The sequence below is a fragment of the Oryctolagus cuniculus genome, chromosome 5 (genome assembly GCF_964237555.1).
Source record: "Oryctolagus cuniculus chromosome 5, mOryCun1.1, whole genome shotgun sequence".
Lineage (NCBI taxonomy): Eukaryota > Metazoa > Chordata > Mammalia > Lagomorpha > Leporidae > Oryctolagus > Oryctolagus cuniculus.
The window spans coordinates 145,314,365-145,331,752 of record NC_091436.1 but is presented as its reverse complement, the minus strand read 5'-3'; the positions used below and the strand labels follow the sequence as shown (position 1 = coordinate 145,331,752).

General features: G+C 48.1%; 2 protein-coding genes across 3 annotated transcripts in view; one reads left to right on the top strand and one right to left on the bottom strand.

Annotated features, from left to right (window-relative positions):
* Nucleotides 1-17,388, bottom strand: part of KDM1B (lysine demethylase 1B) — a 171,382-nt gene that overhangs the window by 75,581 nt on the left and 78,413 nt on the right. The window lies entirely within an intron of this gene.
* Nucleotides 6,595-9,813, top strand: NHLRC1 (NHL repeat containing E3 ubiquitin protein ligase 1). Its single transcript, XM_051832580.2, has one exon. It carries the CDS (start codon nucleotides 6,654-6,656, stop codon nucleotides 7,821-7,823), a length of 1,170 nt encoding a protein of 389 aa, XP_051688540.1. The 5' UTR covers nucleotides 6,595-6,653; the 3' UTR covers nucleotides 7,824-9,813.

Genomic DNA, 17,388 nt, shown 5'->3' with positions numbered 1-17,388 from the left:
GAATGATGAAATCTATTGCTATCCTGCCTTTTCTCACTTGGGACATGAATCATGCCTTGTCCAGCTGTGTACACTCTCCACCCTCTGGTCAGTTAGCAGATAACCCACCTGGGTTATCAGATCTATCATGGCAGTATCACAGGGCTTGTGCTCAAGTGAACCTTAGATAGTGAAAATGGCCCAAAGGGGAGGAGTAGTAGTGTTGGCCATTTGGATATGCTGAAGAGAAGGTGTACGGTGCTTCCTGTAAATGCAGAGGTAAAAGTATAATGAGATATTTTGAGAGAGCATATTCAAATAACTTTTATTACAATATATTAATTGTTCTATTTTATTATTTATACTTAGTTACTGTTTTTAATATCTCATTGTGCCTAATCTATGAATTCATCATTGGTGTATATTTGTAGGAAAAAACATAGTGTATATAGAGTTCAATGGTGCCCATGGTTTCAGACATCCACTGGTGGGGATAGGTCTTAGAACATACCCCTAGGAATAAGAGGGTATTATGTATGTGTGTTCTGGATTACAGTTTGTTGATGGGGAGGTTTTTGAACTCCTTTTTTTTTTTTTTTTTAAAGACTTACTTCATTTATTTGAAAGGCACAGTTACAGAGAGGGAGGGAGATACAGAGAAAAATAGAAATCTTTCATCTGCTGGTTCATTTCCTAGAGGGCTGCAATAGCTGGGGCAAAAGCCAGGAGCCAGGAGCTTCATCAGGGTCTGCCACATGGGTGCAAGGGCCCAAGGACTTGAGCCATCTGCTGCTGCTTTCCTAATTAGTAAGGAGCTGGATCAGAAGTGGAGCAGCTGGGCCTTGAACCGATGTCCATATGGGATGCTGGCCCTTCAAGCAGCGGCTTTACCTGTTACACCACAGCGCCTGAACCCTTTTAATACTGATGAATTTGGAGGGCCTCCCTTGATCACAATGATGCTAAGACTTGTCCCCATCCTACGGTGGGGGCTTCCGGTAGCCATGACCACCAGACTTCACAGTGACCTAAGCTGGGCCAATCTGATTCTCTTAGAAAGACAAGTTGGCTGCTTAGAGGGTGACACTGTAACATGTACTCCCAGGAGTGGGGGCAGCCACGTGCTACCACGTAGAACTGAGGAATGGAAGAATGCGGATCTACAGAGAGAAGCAGTGGTGAGCATGGGAGAGAATCATCGTTTGTGTAATTTGTGTATGCTTGAGGGAACACTGACTTCATTTGTTTTTTAAAGTTTCAGTGTGAAAGGTATGTCACAAATTATTTTAAAGCCATTGAATTATTTTCAGAATTTTCCAAAAATACCCTTTATTTAACATTTAATTTAAATAACAGGGGCTGACCCCATGGCGTAGTGGGTAAAGCCACTGCCTGCGGTGCTGGCATCCCATATAGGCACCGGTTCAAGTCCCAGCTGCTCCACTTCTGATCCAGCTCCCTGCTGTGGCCTGGGAAAGCAGTGGAAGATGGCCCAGGTCCTTGAGTTGCTGCACCTGTGTGGGAGACTTGGCAGAAACTCCAGGCTCCTGGCTTCGGATCGGCACAGCTCCAGCCTTTGCCGTCATTTAGGGAGTGAACCAGCGGATGGAAGACCTCTCTCTCTCTCTCTCTCTCTGCCTTTGTAACTCTGCCTTTCTTTTTGTCTTCTTTCTTATTTGAAAGTCAGAGTTACAGAGAGGCAGAGGCAGAGACAGAGAGAGAGGTCTTCCATCCACTGATTCACTCCCCAAATGGCCACAATGGCCAGAGCTGGGCCCATCTGAAGCCAGGAGCCAGGAGTTTCTAATGGAACTCCACCAGCACCCAGATGGGATGCCAGCACCACAGGTGGCGGCTTCACCTGCTACACCACACTGCCGGCCCCTCTGCCTCTCAAAAAATAAATATATTTCTTAAAGAAATAAAAAATAAAAATAAATAACAGAGTCCCTGAACCCCTATGGGCTGTTCTCGGTGGTCTAAGTGCCCCGTGATGCCCACTCGGCAGGCACGAATGCATCAGCACAGATACTCTTGCTGTTCAGTAGCACATGGGACAGAACCAGAAGTTTGAGGATTGTGGCTGTGGGTGAATGGGGTGTAAAAACCACAGGAATACAGCCAGAACATTAATGCCTGCCTTCCGGCAAGCTGGGGTGGCCTGAAAGACGGGCCTGGAGGGAGCTACCAGCTGCAAGGGGACTTCTGGGCAGAGAGAAGTGACCCATAGAAGCCCAGCCCACCATGATGCAGTACAGGCAATTCACTCCAGCACACCTGTGCTGGGTACCTGGCATTATTGTAAGGAAAGGAAGCAAGGTAAGATGAGTGTTTGTGCATCCATGTATATGTCTATGGCACACATCTTTAAAGGACCTTCCAAGAGAGATTTCTACTGAACACTTTTTTTTTTTTTTTTTGGACAGGCAGAGTTAGACAGTGAGAGAGAGAGAGAGAGACATAGAGAAAGGTCTTCCTTTTTCCATTGGTCCACCCCGCAAGTGGCCGCTATGGCCGGTGCGTTGCAGCTGGTGCGCTGTGCTGATCCGAAGCCAGGAGCCAGGTGCTTATTCTGGTCTCCCATGGGGTGCAGGGCCCAAGGACCTGGGCCATCCTCCCACTGCACTTCTGAGCTACAGCAGAGAGCTGGCCTGGAAGAGGAGCAACCGGGACAGAATCCGGCACCCCGACCGGGACTAGAACCTGGTGTGCTGGCACCGCAAGTGGAGGATTAGCCTAGTGAGCTGCGGCACCGGCCTCTACTGAACACTTTTTTTTTTTTTTTTTTACAGGCAGAGTGGACAGTGAGAGAGACAGAGAGAAAGGTTTTCCTTTTGCCGTTGGTTCACCCTCCAATGGCCGCCGTGGCTGATCCGATGGCAGGAGCCAGGTGTTTCTCCTGGTCTCCCATGGGGTGCAGGGCCCAAGGACTTGGGCCATCCTCCACTGCACTCCCTGGCCACAGCAGAGAGCTGGCTTGGAAGAGGGGCAACCTCTAGTCCCGACCGGGACTAGAACCCGGTGTGCTGGCACCGCAAGGCAGAGGATTAGCCTAGTGAGCCACGGCGCCGGCCTACTGAACACTTTTTAAAAATCAAAATTGCAGAGCTGATGTTGAGGCACAGCAGGTTAAGACACCACTTGTGATGCCAGCGTCTCATACTGGAGTGCCAGTTTGATTCCTGGCTGCTCTGCTCTGATCCAGCTCCCTGTTAACGTGCCAGGGAAGGCAGCAGAAGATGGCCCAAGTGCTTTGGCCCTTGCCACCTCCATGGGAGCCAGGGTAGAGTTCCTGGCCCTTGGCTTCAGCCTGGCCCAGCTCCGCTTGTTATGGCCATTTGGAGAGTGAACCAGTGAATAGAAGTGTGTGCGCACGCTCTCTTGTACTCTGCCTTTCAAATAACTAAATCTTTAAAAATAGTACTAAAAAAAAAAATCAGAATTGCCTTTAGTGCTTAAGCTCATGGGATAAGAGAGAATCCCATATCGGGGTCATAAGCATAGTGCTGGTTGCAGCAAGTAATCACATCCCAGATTTATTCATTATGCATGGCCTTCACATACGACCTGAAAATTTATGTCTGAAGATCTGTGACCCCTAATCCATGGGTATTAACAGAAATCCGTTCCACTATTGGTGTTAACTCTCAACAGCAATTAGAGGGGGATAATCCAGGGAAGTGGTAGCTCAAAATATGAATATTGATTTGCATTTAAATAATTGAACACACAGCTTTCTTGTCAAAAATTTGGGAGTGCAGGAAAGTCTTGAAAAGCTGGTAAATCCCAGCCATAGAGTCCCTTCCTGCTAAGGCGGGGCTGTCTCTGCCTTCGTCAGCTGATCCAGGCGCATGGTTGTATAAAGTTGCAGGCATATTAAGGAGACTGAATTGTATCTCCACTGTCTTCCCCACTATTTCATCAACCCTTTTCTGGGTCACTAAATATTTTCCAAGCCAACATTTTTTAACGGCTTTGTAATTTCTGTCACTCTGGCTGGCATTCATTCAGCGACTGAGCACTCCTGTTCACCTAGGGCTTAGTTTTCAGAAATAAGAACTAAAGAAAGAGGGAATGACAATAAATGAGATTTTAAGAGTGGGTAAAGAGGTCACTTGGGTTTCACATCCTTGGTAAAGTGGAGGAAGGACCAGTGGGAAGAGGGGGAGTGCTGGCTTGGATTGATGGGATGGCTGGAGCAGACTCTGGCTAATTCCATGGGAAGCAGTGAATGATGCAGAAAATGATCCCAAGGATGGCTCAGCTAGGACGTGTGGATCCCAAACTGGAGAAGACTCAAATGTGTTTTAATTCTGAAGCTTTGCATAATTAAGAAAAATCTCAATTCCCAATCAAATGCCACCAAGTTGTATTTCCTTACTTCAAATTTACCACTAGATTCATTTTTTTTAAATGCTATTCTTTGAATAATTCTTATTTTTATCTATTTGAAAGGTGAAGAGACAGAGAGAGATGTTCCATCCCTTTTCGCAACAGCCAGGGCTGGACCAGACTGAAGCCAGGATTTCAAGTATGGGTCTTCCACATGGGTGCTAGAGACCCAAGCACTTGAGCTAAGTATTTGTCCAAGTGCCTCTGGCCTCCCAGGGTGCTCGTTAGCAGGAAGTTGAAGTCAGAAGCAGAGCAGGGACTCCAGTGCAGGCACTACGACATGGGACATGGAATGCAGGGTGTCCCAAAAGACGTCTAAATCACTGCACCAAAAGCCCGCCCTCCATTAGATTCTTGACGGTTGACCATTAGGGTGGGTTCTGTGTGTGCCACAGCACCACTGCACTAATAACCAAGCAGTAAGGCAATACCATGAACAGGCTCAGATTTTGCGGCAGCTGTTTCCGGTTAACTTCCTTCAATACCTCCTGTTGATTGGGCTGGAGTCCGGGAGCTCGCAAGCTGGTGCTGCAGTACTGTCGGATACCCCCACGGGGGCAGCAAAGGATCAGGAAGGAGAGGGCAGGCTTAGCAGAGGCTGAAGAGAGGGAGATCTCAGCCCCTCCCTCCTGGGGCCCCTGCAGAATAGACGTTTAGCCAGAAATAGCAATGCATTGAGGACTTTAGACAGTTTTAAAACAATGCCGGAGCAGAGACAAGTTAGAAGCAAGTCAGGGACCCAGGAAGTCAGCCTGGGGAGCATTTTGAGAAGGTAACACCTTTGTCACAGCCTGGACTAGGTGCAGATCTGTGCTGTTCCACACCATGGCCACCAGCCATGTGGTCACTGATGACGTGAAATTGGGCTTCTCTGAACTTGGATGTGCTGTGTCAAATATACATTGGGCTTTACTTAGTATAGAGCAACAAAAAGGAAAAATATCTTAATATTTTTATAGTGATTATGTGTTAAAGTGATAATATTTGGGTTAAGTAAAATGTTCAGCTAAGTCAATTTCATCTTTTTACTCTTTACTATTCACAGTTTAATATATATAATTTATTTTACTTTCAAAAAATTTTTATTCATTTTATTTGAAAAGTAAAGAGACAGAGATCTCCCATCTGTTGGTTCACTCTCTAAATGCCCATAATAATCAGGGCCAGGCCAGGCTTAAGCCAGGAGCCAAGAACCAATCTGGGTCTCCCATGTGGGAGGCAGACACCCATTTTCAGCCAACTTGAGCCATCATCTACTGCCTCATAGTTTTTAGATCACACTACTTTTCAAAATATTACATTTTTAGTGCCCTGAATATATATATATATATATATAGAGAGAGAGAGAGAGAGATTTGGAAATTTATTTATCTGAAAGGCAGTGGTGAGGGTGGGGAATCTTCCCCAAATGCCCACAACAGCTTCAGGAGCTTTTACAAACCAATGTTTGCCCAGACTACACCCAGACCAATTAAACCCCTACCGTTTGCAATCAAGTTTGAAATGCACGGTGGGTTCTGTGTACTACCTGGCTTCATATTCCAGCCCAGCCACTTCCTAGCCATGCCAACCTGGACAAGATATTTAATGTCTCTGGACTCCATCACGGAGGATGATGACGAGATTTAAATAAGATGATCCACTGAAGCCACTTCAAGGAGGGCAGGCATGGAACAAGTTCTGCAGCAGGCATCGCTGATGAGAGCAGCTTTCTGGTTTCACATTAACTCCCCTGGAAGAGGTTCTCCCAACTGACATCATTCACCCAGTGGGGTTGTTGTATTATCCTAGTACACACCCACAGGCACACACTCACACAAAGGGAGTATGCACACCTGTCTGACCCTCCTCACCCCCTGGGCAACTTCTGTTGTGTGTCTGTTTCCCTACTCAGAAAACAAAGCGTCTTGAGCAGGGAGATGCTCATCAGACAAGAGACAGACTAACGTGACTCAGACCGGCCAGCCCCAGCACCCAGAACCCAGAGCCGCGGGTTGGAAACACTGCTGGGCACCAGCGTTGAAACCCTGCGTGCCGGTCTTTGCTTTGCACTTATTAAAGGTTTCGCAATAGGGAGCAGCCCGTTCGTCCTGCAGTGTGTGTCCTGCCGCACCAGGCCAGGCAGTCAGGAAACAGGGCCGAGAGCGCCCACCAGGGGGCAGCAGGCCGCGGCCTACGGCGCCGCCGCGCGCGACGTCAGGGCGGAGGCCCCGCCCCGTGGTCGTGACCGTGGGCGGCGCGGGGACAGCGTCCGGCGCGGCGGGAACGCGTCGAGCCGCGCCATGGGGGCCGAGGCCGCGGAGGCCCGGCCGGCGCTGCGGGAGCTGGTGCGCGAAGCCGAGACCAGCCTGCTGGAGTGCAAGGTGTGCTTTGAGAGGTTCGGCCACCGTCAGCAGCGGCGGCCGCGCAACCTGCCCTGTGGCCACGTGGTCTGCCTGGCCTGCGTGGCCGCGCTGGCGCACCCGCGGACGCTGGCCCTCGAGTGCCCCTTCTGCCGGCGAGCCTGCCGCGGCTGCGACACGAGCGACTGCCTGCCGGTGCTGCACTTGCTGGAGCTGCTGGGCTCCGCGCTGCGCCCGTCGCCAGCTGCCCAGCGCGCCGGCCCCAGTGCGCCAGGGGCCCTCAGCTGCCACCAAGCCTTCGGGGGCTGGGGGACGCTGGTCAACCCCACCGGGCTGGCGCTGTGCCCCAAGACGGGGCGGGTCGTGGTAGTGCACGACGGCAAGAGGCGGGTCAAGATCTTTGACTCCGCGGGAGGGTGCGCGCATCAGTTTGGGGAGAAAGGGGACGCTGCCCAGGATGTCAAGTACCCCTTGGATGTCACCGTCACCAACGACTGCTACGTGGTTGTCACCGACGCCGGCGACCGCGCCATCAAAGTGTTCGACTTTTTTGGCCAGATCAAGCTGGTGCTCGGGGGCCAGTTCTCCTTGCCCTGGGGCGTGGAGACCACCCCGCAGAACGGCGTCCTGGTCACTGACGCCGAGGCAGGGTCCCTGCACCTCCTGCAAATCGACTTTGCCGAGGGGCTCCTCCGCGGATCGCAGCTCTTGCAGGCGTCTCTGTGCAGCCCTCGCGGGGTGGCCGTGTCCTGGCTCACCGGGGCCGTGGCCGTGCTGGAGCGGCTGGCCGGCAGCGCCAGGGTGAAGGTGTTCAGTTCCAGGATGCAGCTCCTCAGCCAGGTGGACACCTTTGGGCTGAGCCTCTTCCACCCTCCCCGGATAGTCGCCTCGGCCGTGACCTTTGATCACCAGGGGAATGTGGTCGTCACAGAGACCTCTGGTCCCGCTGTCCTGTGCCTAGGAAAACCCGAGGAGTTCCCAGTCGTGAAGCCCATGATCAGTCACGGGCTTGGCCACCCCGTGGCGCTGGCCTTCACCAAGGAGAATTCGCTTCTCGTGCTGGACTCTGCATCCCACTCTGTCAACGTTTATAAAGCTGACTGGGGCTGAGGGGGTGTCGGGATCCCGGAGCTGCCGCGAGTGATCTGCCTAACCCTGCATAAGTCCCCTCTTCTCATCCAGGCACGCAGGGAAAATTGTAACTGCCTGGCAGGCTCAGAAAAGTTGGGGGCAATTATAAGGAGTAATTAAATCTACCATTTATTGAATGCTTACTCCCCAGTGCTGAGAAATTTGTGACTATTGGATCATTTAATCCGGGATGCCCGGTGAGGTAATGTCTAAAACTCATCCTATCTCAGAGATGAGAAAACTGAGACCCAGAGAGCTTAAATGACTTCCCCAAGGTCACAGTTACCTAGGGGACAGTCAGAGTTTGGCCTCAATCCTGGTTTCAAAACCCCTTGCTCTTAAATAATAGATGTGAGTAGATATGGTTGCTAAGCGTGTTTGCTCTACAAGTAGCTAAGTAGTTAGATGCACAAAGAAAGGAGACTTTGTAGAGTTCAGGAGAAAAAGGATTTTGTGATGGGCATCAGCGTGTCAACTTGCAGTCCCTCTGACGGAATAGAGGTATGTGAGCAGGAAAAACAGCAGACCGTGTCTTTTAGTGCCTGTCTCTCCCCTGTAGGCACTCAGGAAACGCACTGTTGTCTGGTTGAGAAAGGCTTGTGTTGGTGGAGACAGTGCCAGAGGGTGGGCCGAAACTCCCGTTCTCTCGTTCACCACGATAGGTTCATGGCAGAAGTGATTTGCTGGCCATTTTATCATCAGTGGGCATCGGAAGCACGTTGCAATGGGGGCTTTTCTCTGTGCAATTTAAATTTCATCTCTGCCTTGCAAACATTGTGTACTCAATGAACAGTTCCCCTAATCCTTTTAGGCCCCTGGTAAACACTTAAATACTTCTTCAGTTGAAGTGTAGCCTTGACCAAGCTAATACCAGCTTAATGTTGAGACTGAGTAAATGAATGGGTGGAAATTGCAAGGGAAGAGGCGGGTTCTTTCTAGGGTGTGTGTTTTTAGCTAGCGCAAACATCTTAGAGTTTAGGGCTAGACGAATAGTAGCAAAGAACCAGCACCTCAACAGCAGCAGAAGTGGTTTCTCAGGGAGGGAATCATTTCTCAGTGAGAGTTTGCTCTAGGTGAAAGCTGATGATTCTCAACAAAGCAATATTCCGTTTATACGGAGTTTTAATAGCTATGTACATGCTAGAGACAGTTTCCAAATTATGAGTCATGTATGTTCCAAAGATTGTAATTCTGTCTTTTGGAGCTAAAAGTGAGAGCATGCTCCCATGCCAGTCCCAAAAGCCCATTTTGCCTTCAGTGTTCCTGTCATGTATTACTAATGGTAAGACGTCAGCCACGTTGGCCCACCGTTTGTGAATGTATTCCAAGGAGGAGTTTCAGGGGCAGATCAATCCTACACACACCCCTGTGAAGTTACCCTTAGGTTGATGGCATCACAGATACTCTGAGGAAAAGCTGGAGATGTAAGTTCAGATTTGATAGGACAACCAAGAATTGATCTTAAAACATTTTCCTTAGGAACACTGATATTACAGAGTCTCAGGGTCAGTTGAGTCAGTTCAAGAGATATTCTCTTTGGAATTAGCAATGACAGCATCTGTAACTAGTTAGTTGGCCCTCCATACCTAGGGGTGGGTTCCACGTCCATGGCTTCAACCAACCTACATAGAAAATAAATGAAAGGGCCTGTGTTGTGGTTTTAACAAGTTAAGCAACTGCCTGCTATGCTGGCATCCCATGTGGACACCGGTTGAGTCCCAGCTGCTCCATTTCTGATCCAGCTCCCTGCTAATATGCCTGGGAAAGCAGCAGAAGATGGCCCAAGTGCATGAGCCCTTACACCCATGTGGGAGACCTGGAAGAAGCTCCTGGCTTCAGCCTGACCCAGTGCCAGCTGTTGCGGCCCCTTGGGGAGTCAACCAACGGATTGAAGAAGTCTCTCTGTTTCTCCCTCTCTTTCTCTGTAACTCTGCCTTTCAAAATAAATAAATATTTTTTAAAAAGGTAATCTAGAGATGATTTGCAGTATGCAGGAGGATGTATACATTGTGAATTTTTTTATGGGGGTGGGGGTGTGTGTGTCCCAGAACCAATCTCTTGAGGGTGCCAGGGAACGACTGTGAAGCTGTGCCTACACCATGTCCAGACAGCACTCACGGTAAAGCAGTGGCAGATGCAGCACACATGGAGAGATGTGAGCAAGGGGTTGCTGGTTACTGGGTAGATCACCCCACCAGAAAGGTTGAGCACGAAGGGAGATGATGTGGGTGTGTATCAGAGATGTGACAACAAGCACCCTTGTTAACCGCTACCTCTCCTCCCCAGGTTATCAGGCTTGGCAGTGAGGTGGACAGGATATGCCTTGCAAGGTCCATAGCAGCTCTCCCCAGGAATGCATTCATGATGCAGGAGCTGAGTGTCCCTGGGCAGGGCACAAAGCTCATTACTCTAGCTCTCCAAGCACACACGCACTAGGGGGTAGTTTCACACATGGAAGGCAGGTATGAAGTTCTGAACTGTGTTCTTTAGAGCAAGCTTGTTAGAGGTCTTGAGACTTGTCACCCTGAAGTTCAGGTTATTGAAGAAATTGGGGGGTTCTGAGATAAGCAGGAAGAAATAATCCCAGTAAAAAGCAAAAGGTTCCCAGGTGACGGAGGAGAGCAGGAATGACTCTCAGCAACCGAGGCAAAAGAATGCGACCAGAAACAGAAGAAGGAAAGAAACAGCCCTTCCCAAACATCTACCGTGCGCTACCTGCTGAGTCCATACATGCAGACACAGCCTTTTGGCCACTGCCTCAGCAGTGCTTACATCACCCTCCATCTGTTCCACTTTTGCTCAGTTCCCGATCTTTGGGTTACTGCCTGTCTTTGACCTTGTTCTGCCCTGTAGACTTGCCACGTAGACATGGCTTTCCTCGTCTCTCTCCTTGGCATTTTCTAAAGACCTTGGTTCAGAATCATTAATCTCCTCTCTGGCAACTTTAGCTCTGGATCCCATGACCCAAATCTCACCACCTGGCTACTGCCTTACCTAAATTTTTCCCGACACCCCTGCTAAGTGGGGTGCAGACCCCTCAGAAGTGAATTATGCACCTTTTGAGGAAGAAGCATTATGACATTGCACCTCAGGGAAAAAGAGGAAGAACCACTGTTGATCGCAAATTTAACAATCTCTACACCTGCTACAGAAAGAAGAAACACTCTCGAGGTGAATGTCCTGCTGATAGAAGCTATGCAGGGGAGGCGTATCATGGTGTAGCAGGAGATGACTATTGTCTTGAAGAAATGATAGAAAACATAATAGAGAGGTTGCCAACACAGCCACTGTCCTGGATAATCATAGGTCTGCTGTGTTCACAGCTCCTTACAGGGAAAAACACCCCTCCCACCAGCCATGCCAAGGAGCCAGTCCTCAGCAACCAAACTCAACTGCAGTAGCCCCTCCAGCAATAGCTGCCTGGTTAGGTGTGTGCATCTGACCCCAAAACAGCCCCACTCTGAATGATGCCCCATTAAGTGTACTAATGAGACCAGGAAACCGGCTATGCATTGGCATGGGGTGAATACGCTTTCCTAAAAAAGGGCAAGGAGATCCAGCTGGGTTCTTGGGACTTTTTAGAAATATGGGGCACATCAGGAAGATGGCGGCCTGAAGGGTGCTGCTAATAGGCTCCGTGAGAGGGGCACAGAGGGTCCCTGTGAGTAAGCCAAACCACGAATAAGAGGAGGCTGTGAGGCAGGGGACAGACCCAACGGCAGGAGTCCAGGTCAGAATGGGAGAGCAAAATGCATCCAGACAAGCTGTAGCTTAGGGTTGAGTTACCACCAGGGGCCAGCTCAAGGATCCCTCCTGCTGAGGTCACTGGAGCTGTACTGACTTCTCTTTGCCTCTCTGCCAGGCACAGGTGCACTTTGCTTTCTCTCCTTGAAGTCCCAAGAACTCTCTCTAACATTGTATGAGCCCTGGTACAGATGATTCTCCACATAGGATAGTGGGATATCCTGATAAACCTGTGGTAAGTTGAAAACATCCTAAGTGGGAAATGCACTGAATGTACCTGACCTCCCACGCATCCTGGCTCAGCAACACAACACACTGCTCCCTCATGACTGTGGGGGCTGCCTGGGGGCTACGCTTGCCTGCCACTGCCCGGTATCACCAGAGAGGATGGGATCTCACAGCACTAGCCCAGGGAAAGATCCAAGTTCCACCTTCCAAGTATAGTTCCTAATGCCTGCATATCATTCTTGCACCATTGTGAAGTAAAAAAAATTTTAAGTGAAACCACCCTATATTGAAACCATTTGTACTAAATATTCCCTTGCTTCAGCTAACCTAAATTATTTTTTTTTGACAACAGAAAGGGCCTAACAAAAGTTATAGTATTTTTGCTAATCTATTTGGAGCAAATTGGACTTAAGTATATTGATCTTAATATCATGAGTTAAGAATCTTGGGACTGGCATCGTTGTGTAGCTTGTTGAGCCACTGCTTGCATATGGGAAGCAGTTCATGTTCTGGTTGCTCTACTTCCGATCCAGCTCTCTTCTATTGCACCTGGGAAAGCAATGGAAAATGGCCTGGGCCTGGACCAGCTCCAAATGTTGAAGCTATTTGGGGAGTGAACCAGTAGATAGAAAATCTCTCTGTAACTCTGCCTTTCAAATAAATAAATAAATCTTTTCTAAAAATCCTAATTCTATGGAAAGAAACACTTTTCCATCAATACATCCCTCACTAATACTTGTGGGATAAGATAGAGTACAGATCAAGCTCACAAACCACAGATCTAAATATTTATGAATTACAAATCAAGTCAACAAGCTGTTCAATAAAATTCATTCAAATATCCTACCTTGGCCAAGGCAAATACAAATACTAAGATGTACTTTTGGGGTGGGCATTGGAGCAGAGGTTAAGATGTTTCTTAGGATGCCCACATCCCATACTGGAGCGCCTTGATTCAAATTTTATCTGCTTCCAATTCCAACTTTCTGCTAATGCTCACCCTGGAGCCAGAAGGTGATAGCACAATATTTAGGTTCCTGCCACTCATGTGGGAGACCCAGGTGGAGCTTTGGGCTCCTGGCTTTGACCTGCTGTTGTGGGTATTTGGGGAATAAACCAGTGGATGGAGGATCCCTCTATCTCTGTTCCTCTTTCTTTCTGTCTCTGTGCCTTTCAATTAAAATGGAAAGCAACCTCAATGTGTTGATTGAGTGGGTGTTCAAAATTCAGTTAAGATGTACTTTTTGCCAGAGTGTGGGCTCAATTTTCTATAAGATCCTATCTTTGTTGTGAAATCGTCTAAATAATTTATGAATCATGTCTAGTGCCATCTCCTCGTGGAATCGCCATCCGTGGAAGGCTACCTGTCAGGCTGTGACCTTCTCGCAGGTTCCATGCTCTCCCTTCCAGCCAAGTTCAGTCATCACTCTCTCCGTCATGGGGTGAAGGGCGGCTGCCTGCAGCTCTCCTGCTGCCACTCTGAGAAGTGGCTCCTGCCCTGGCAGCAGCAGGATAGGAGGCTTCCTGTCTCGTGTTTGGGACTGGCCTTCCAGTGCACAGGCTCTGTTATGCTCCCATCAGGGATGACAGCCTTGACTTTGTCCTTACTCCCAGCTCCATCTTTCCAATGTGGATCAGACACTTGGTCCCAGCTTTGTCCTAGCTTTGCTGCTTTGCGCTCCCTTCTCTCTACCCACAGCTGTGATTCATTATAAAATTTATCTAATGCTACTCTGGCTTTTTTTAAATTTATTTACTTGAAAGGTGGAGTTACAGAGAGGGAGAGGCAGAGGCAGATAGAGCAAAATTTTCCATCCACTGGTTCACCCCCTCAAATGGCAATAATGGCCAGGGCTGGGCCGGACTGAAGCCAGGAGCCAGGATCTTCATCTGAGTCTCCCACATGGGTGGTAGGGGACCAAGCACTTGGACCATCTTCCAGTGCTTTCCCAAGCACATCAGCAGGGGGTGTATTGGAAGTGGAGCAGCCAGGACTTGAATAGGCATCCATATGGGATGCTGGCGCTGCAGGCCGAGGCTTAACCAGCTATGCCACCGTGCCAGCCCCTGTCTAATGCTACTCTAGATTAAACATCCCTAGAAATCCAAAGTGCTCCAAAATGTAAAAACTTTTGAGCACTGACATGACATCACAAGTGGGAAATTCCACACCTGACCTCATGTGATGGGTCACAGTCAAAATACACAGAACTCTTTAAAATATTGTTAAATTATATTCAGGCTATTGATATAAGGCATATATGAAACATAAATAAATTTTGTGGTTAGATTTGGGTCCTATCCCCCAAATTTCTTATTATATAACATGCAAATATTCACAAATTAGAAAAAAATCCCAATTCTAAAACATAGTTCTGGTCCCCAAAATTTCAGATAAGGGATACTCAACTTGGGAGATCATGGAAGTCATAAAGCTGATATTTTTGGACCATTACAGGGAAAGAGGGAATAAGAAAATGTCAGAAGGAAATGGAATAATAGATTATTACTGGGGTTGGCAGTGTGGTGTAGTGGGTTAAACTGCCACATGTGATACTGGCTCCACTTCCAATCCAGCTCCCTGCTAATGCACCTGGGGAAGCAGTGGAAGATGGCCCAGGTCCCTGGGTCCCAGTTCCCACATGGGAGACCTGGAGGAGGTTCCTGGTTCTTGGTTTCCATCTGACCCAGCCCTGACCATTGTAACCATTTGGGAGGTGAGCCAGTGGATGGAAGATCTCTCTCTCTCTCTCTCTCTTTTTCTCTCTCTCTCTCTCTCTCCACCCCTCTCTCTCTGTAAATCTACCTTTCAACCAAAATGAATAAATCTTTTAAAGAAAGGTTATTACCTTCTAGCAGTATGCGATGAGTGCATGTTGGCTATAATCCTCCAGCTCTTGCACATCCTCATCCAGTCCTCACAACTGCTTAAAGTAGCTGCTGTTGGAGTTTTTACAGATATGGAAACTGAGGCACTGAGAGGTTAAGTAATTTGCCCAAGGTTACACACTCTGAAAAGCGGCAAGCTGTTTAATCTCCCTGAACCTTAGTTTCTTGTCTGTAGGATGGAAATTGACAGCACCTATTTTTCTGGGTATAGGGAACAGATAAGTGCATAAGTGCATACATATACCTTTTTAGGGCAGTATCTGAAAACTCTTAGTAATTATGGCTTTTCTTGGAATATTTAGAGTAAGGCACTATTCATTTAAAAAATGATTTAGTTATTTAAAAGCAGAGTCATGGAGAAAGAGAGAGAGCTTCCATCTGCTGGTTCAGTCCCCAAATGGCTATAATGGCTGGGCTGGGCCAGACTGAGGCCAGAAGCCAGAAGTTTCAACCCAGTTCAGGGGCCCATGCACTTGGGCCATCCTCCACTGCTCTTCCAGGTGCATTAGTAGGGAGCCTGATCAGAAATGGAGCTGTGACGTGAACCAACACCCATAAGAGATGCTGGCTTTACAGGCTTCAGCTTAACATGTTATGCCACAATGCTGGCCTCGGCCTTATCTCTTCTTCAAAACATCTCTGCTAAAGACTGTGATGCAGGGAGCCCTCTTCGTTAGTATGTACAAAGAGCCTACCTAATAGCAAAGTCTACAGAGAAGAGCTGAGAGATAAAGGAAGGTAAGGTCCATGCAACATCGTTTGGGCTCCCAAATCTTTCGGTTCCTAAAGTCACATGCAACCTCGGATGTCCTAGTTATCTGAGCCAATAAATTATTTGTTCTCCTTAAATAAACAGGAATTCAGTGTCTTTTTCACCTAAAAGAGCCTAAAGAGCGAGACACACCTAGAAAACACCATGTACTTCAAGGGCTTTGCTTTACGTTTCAAGGCAGTAGGGAGCTGGTTTTCCATTTGTGCACCAAGTCCGCAAGAGAACACAATTTGGTTCGCTTGCATTTCGTGAGGGAAATAAAGCTACCAATATGTTGTTTGACTTCTTTTCTTGACAAATGGGAGGAGAGTTGCCTTGTGCCAACTGAAAAGTTTTTTTTTAATTCATTTGTATCCTTTAGATTATCAGAACTCCTTCAATAGACTTTATTTTTTACCCCACTCATAGAAGTCTTTTATTGGATTAATTTATTTGAATTCCTTAACAAATTCTTACTCCTAACTTTCTGGTCTCTTGTGGTCTTGCAGTTTACAAGAAGGAAGATTAAGGGTTAACAGCAACATTTCAAGGAAGCCTATGATGGGGGAGATGGTGAGAGACTATGAATCTCCATTTGGGGGACTAGGAGAAAATGTGGGTTCTACAAGATCCTTGGAGGGTGAGATAAGGAAAGTTATAGATTATAAATCACACTGTAGGATGATACCTTCCCATACACATAGTCAAGGAAAAAACCTCAAGTTCATGTATCTGCTTCCTCAGGGAGATCCTTTTTGAAGGAAAAAAAGACCCAAAAGATGTAATCAATTCCCATCCTGGATCCTGCAAGGCATTATCCCCATGGCTGCTGAGCCTATTGCCCCCGTGTGTGCTGACTCTCTGTATTGGCCCATCTGTCTGTTGCCTTTTCCAGGTCTACCTCCCAACAGTGCCTCACTGAGGTGAAGTTTTCCACACCCCACAGCATGGCACCAAAGGCAAATCTCTCCAGGTTGTCAGGCACATCCTGCTGCCTGTCTCTGTTGCATTTCCTGGGACTTCCCCTCTAGCTCTGTGGCAAGCCTGGTCAGTTGATTCAGGCTGGCTTCTCTCAAGTTCAAGTCAAACATGCAGTCTTCCAGCCACAGAAAGTTCAAGTCATTCTCTTCACTCAACACCCAGAATGTTCTTTTTATTTTATTTATTTATTTATTTATTTATTTATTGAAAGGCAGAGTGGACAGTGAGAGAGAGACAGAGAGAAAGGTCTTCCTTTTGCCGTTGGTTCACCCTCCAATGGCCGCCGCGGCCGGCACACCACTCTGATCCGATGGCAGGAGCCAGATACTTCTCCTGGTCTCCCATGGGGTGCAGGGCCCAAGTACTTGGGCCATCCTCCACTGCACTCCCTGGCCACAGCAGAGAGCTGGCCTGGAAGAGGGGCAACCGGGACAGAATCCGGCACCCTGACTGGGACTAGAACCCCGTGTGCCGGCGCCACAAGGCGGAAGATTAGCCTAGTGAGCTGCGGCGCCGGCCTCTGGATCTCTATTTCTAAAACCTTCTATATGCATACTCCCTTCACCTTCTCTTTCTCTAAATTTCTGTACGTGATTGTCTTTTAAAAATATTTATTTATTTATTTGCAAGACAGAGTTACAGAAAGAAAGAGAGAGAGAGATCTTCCATCTGCTGATCCATTCCCTAGATGGCTACAACGGTTAGAGGCTGGGCCAGGCTAAAGCCAGGAGCCTGGAACTCCATTCAGTCTAAACATGGAGAACAGGGGCCCAAGGATTTGGGCCATCTTCTGCTGCTTTACCAGGTGCATTAGCAGGGAGCTTGATAAGAAAGGTAACATCAGGGGGCTGGCACTGTGGTGTAGTGGGTTAAACCTCTGCCTGCAGTGCCAGCATCCCACATAGGCATTTGTTCGAGTATCAGCTGCTCTACTTCTGATCCAGCTCCCTG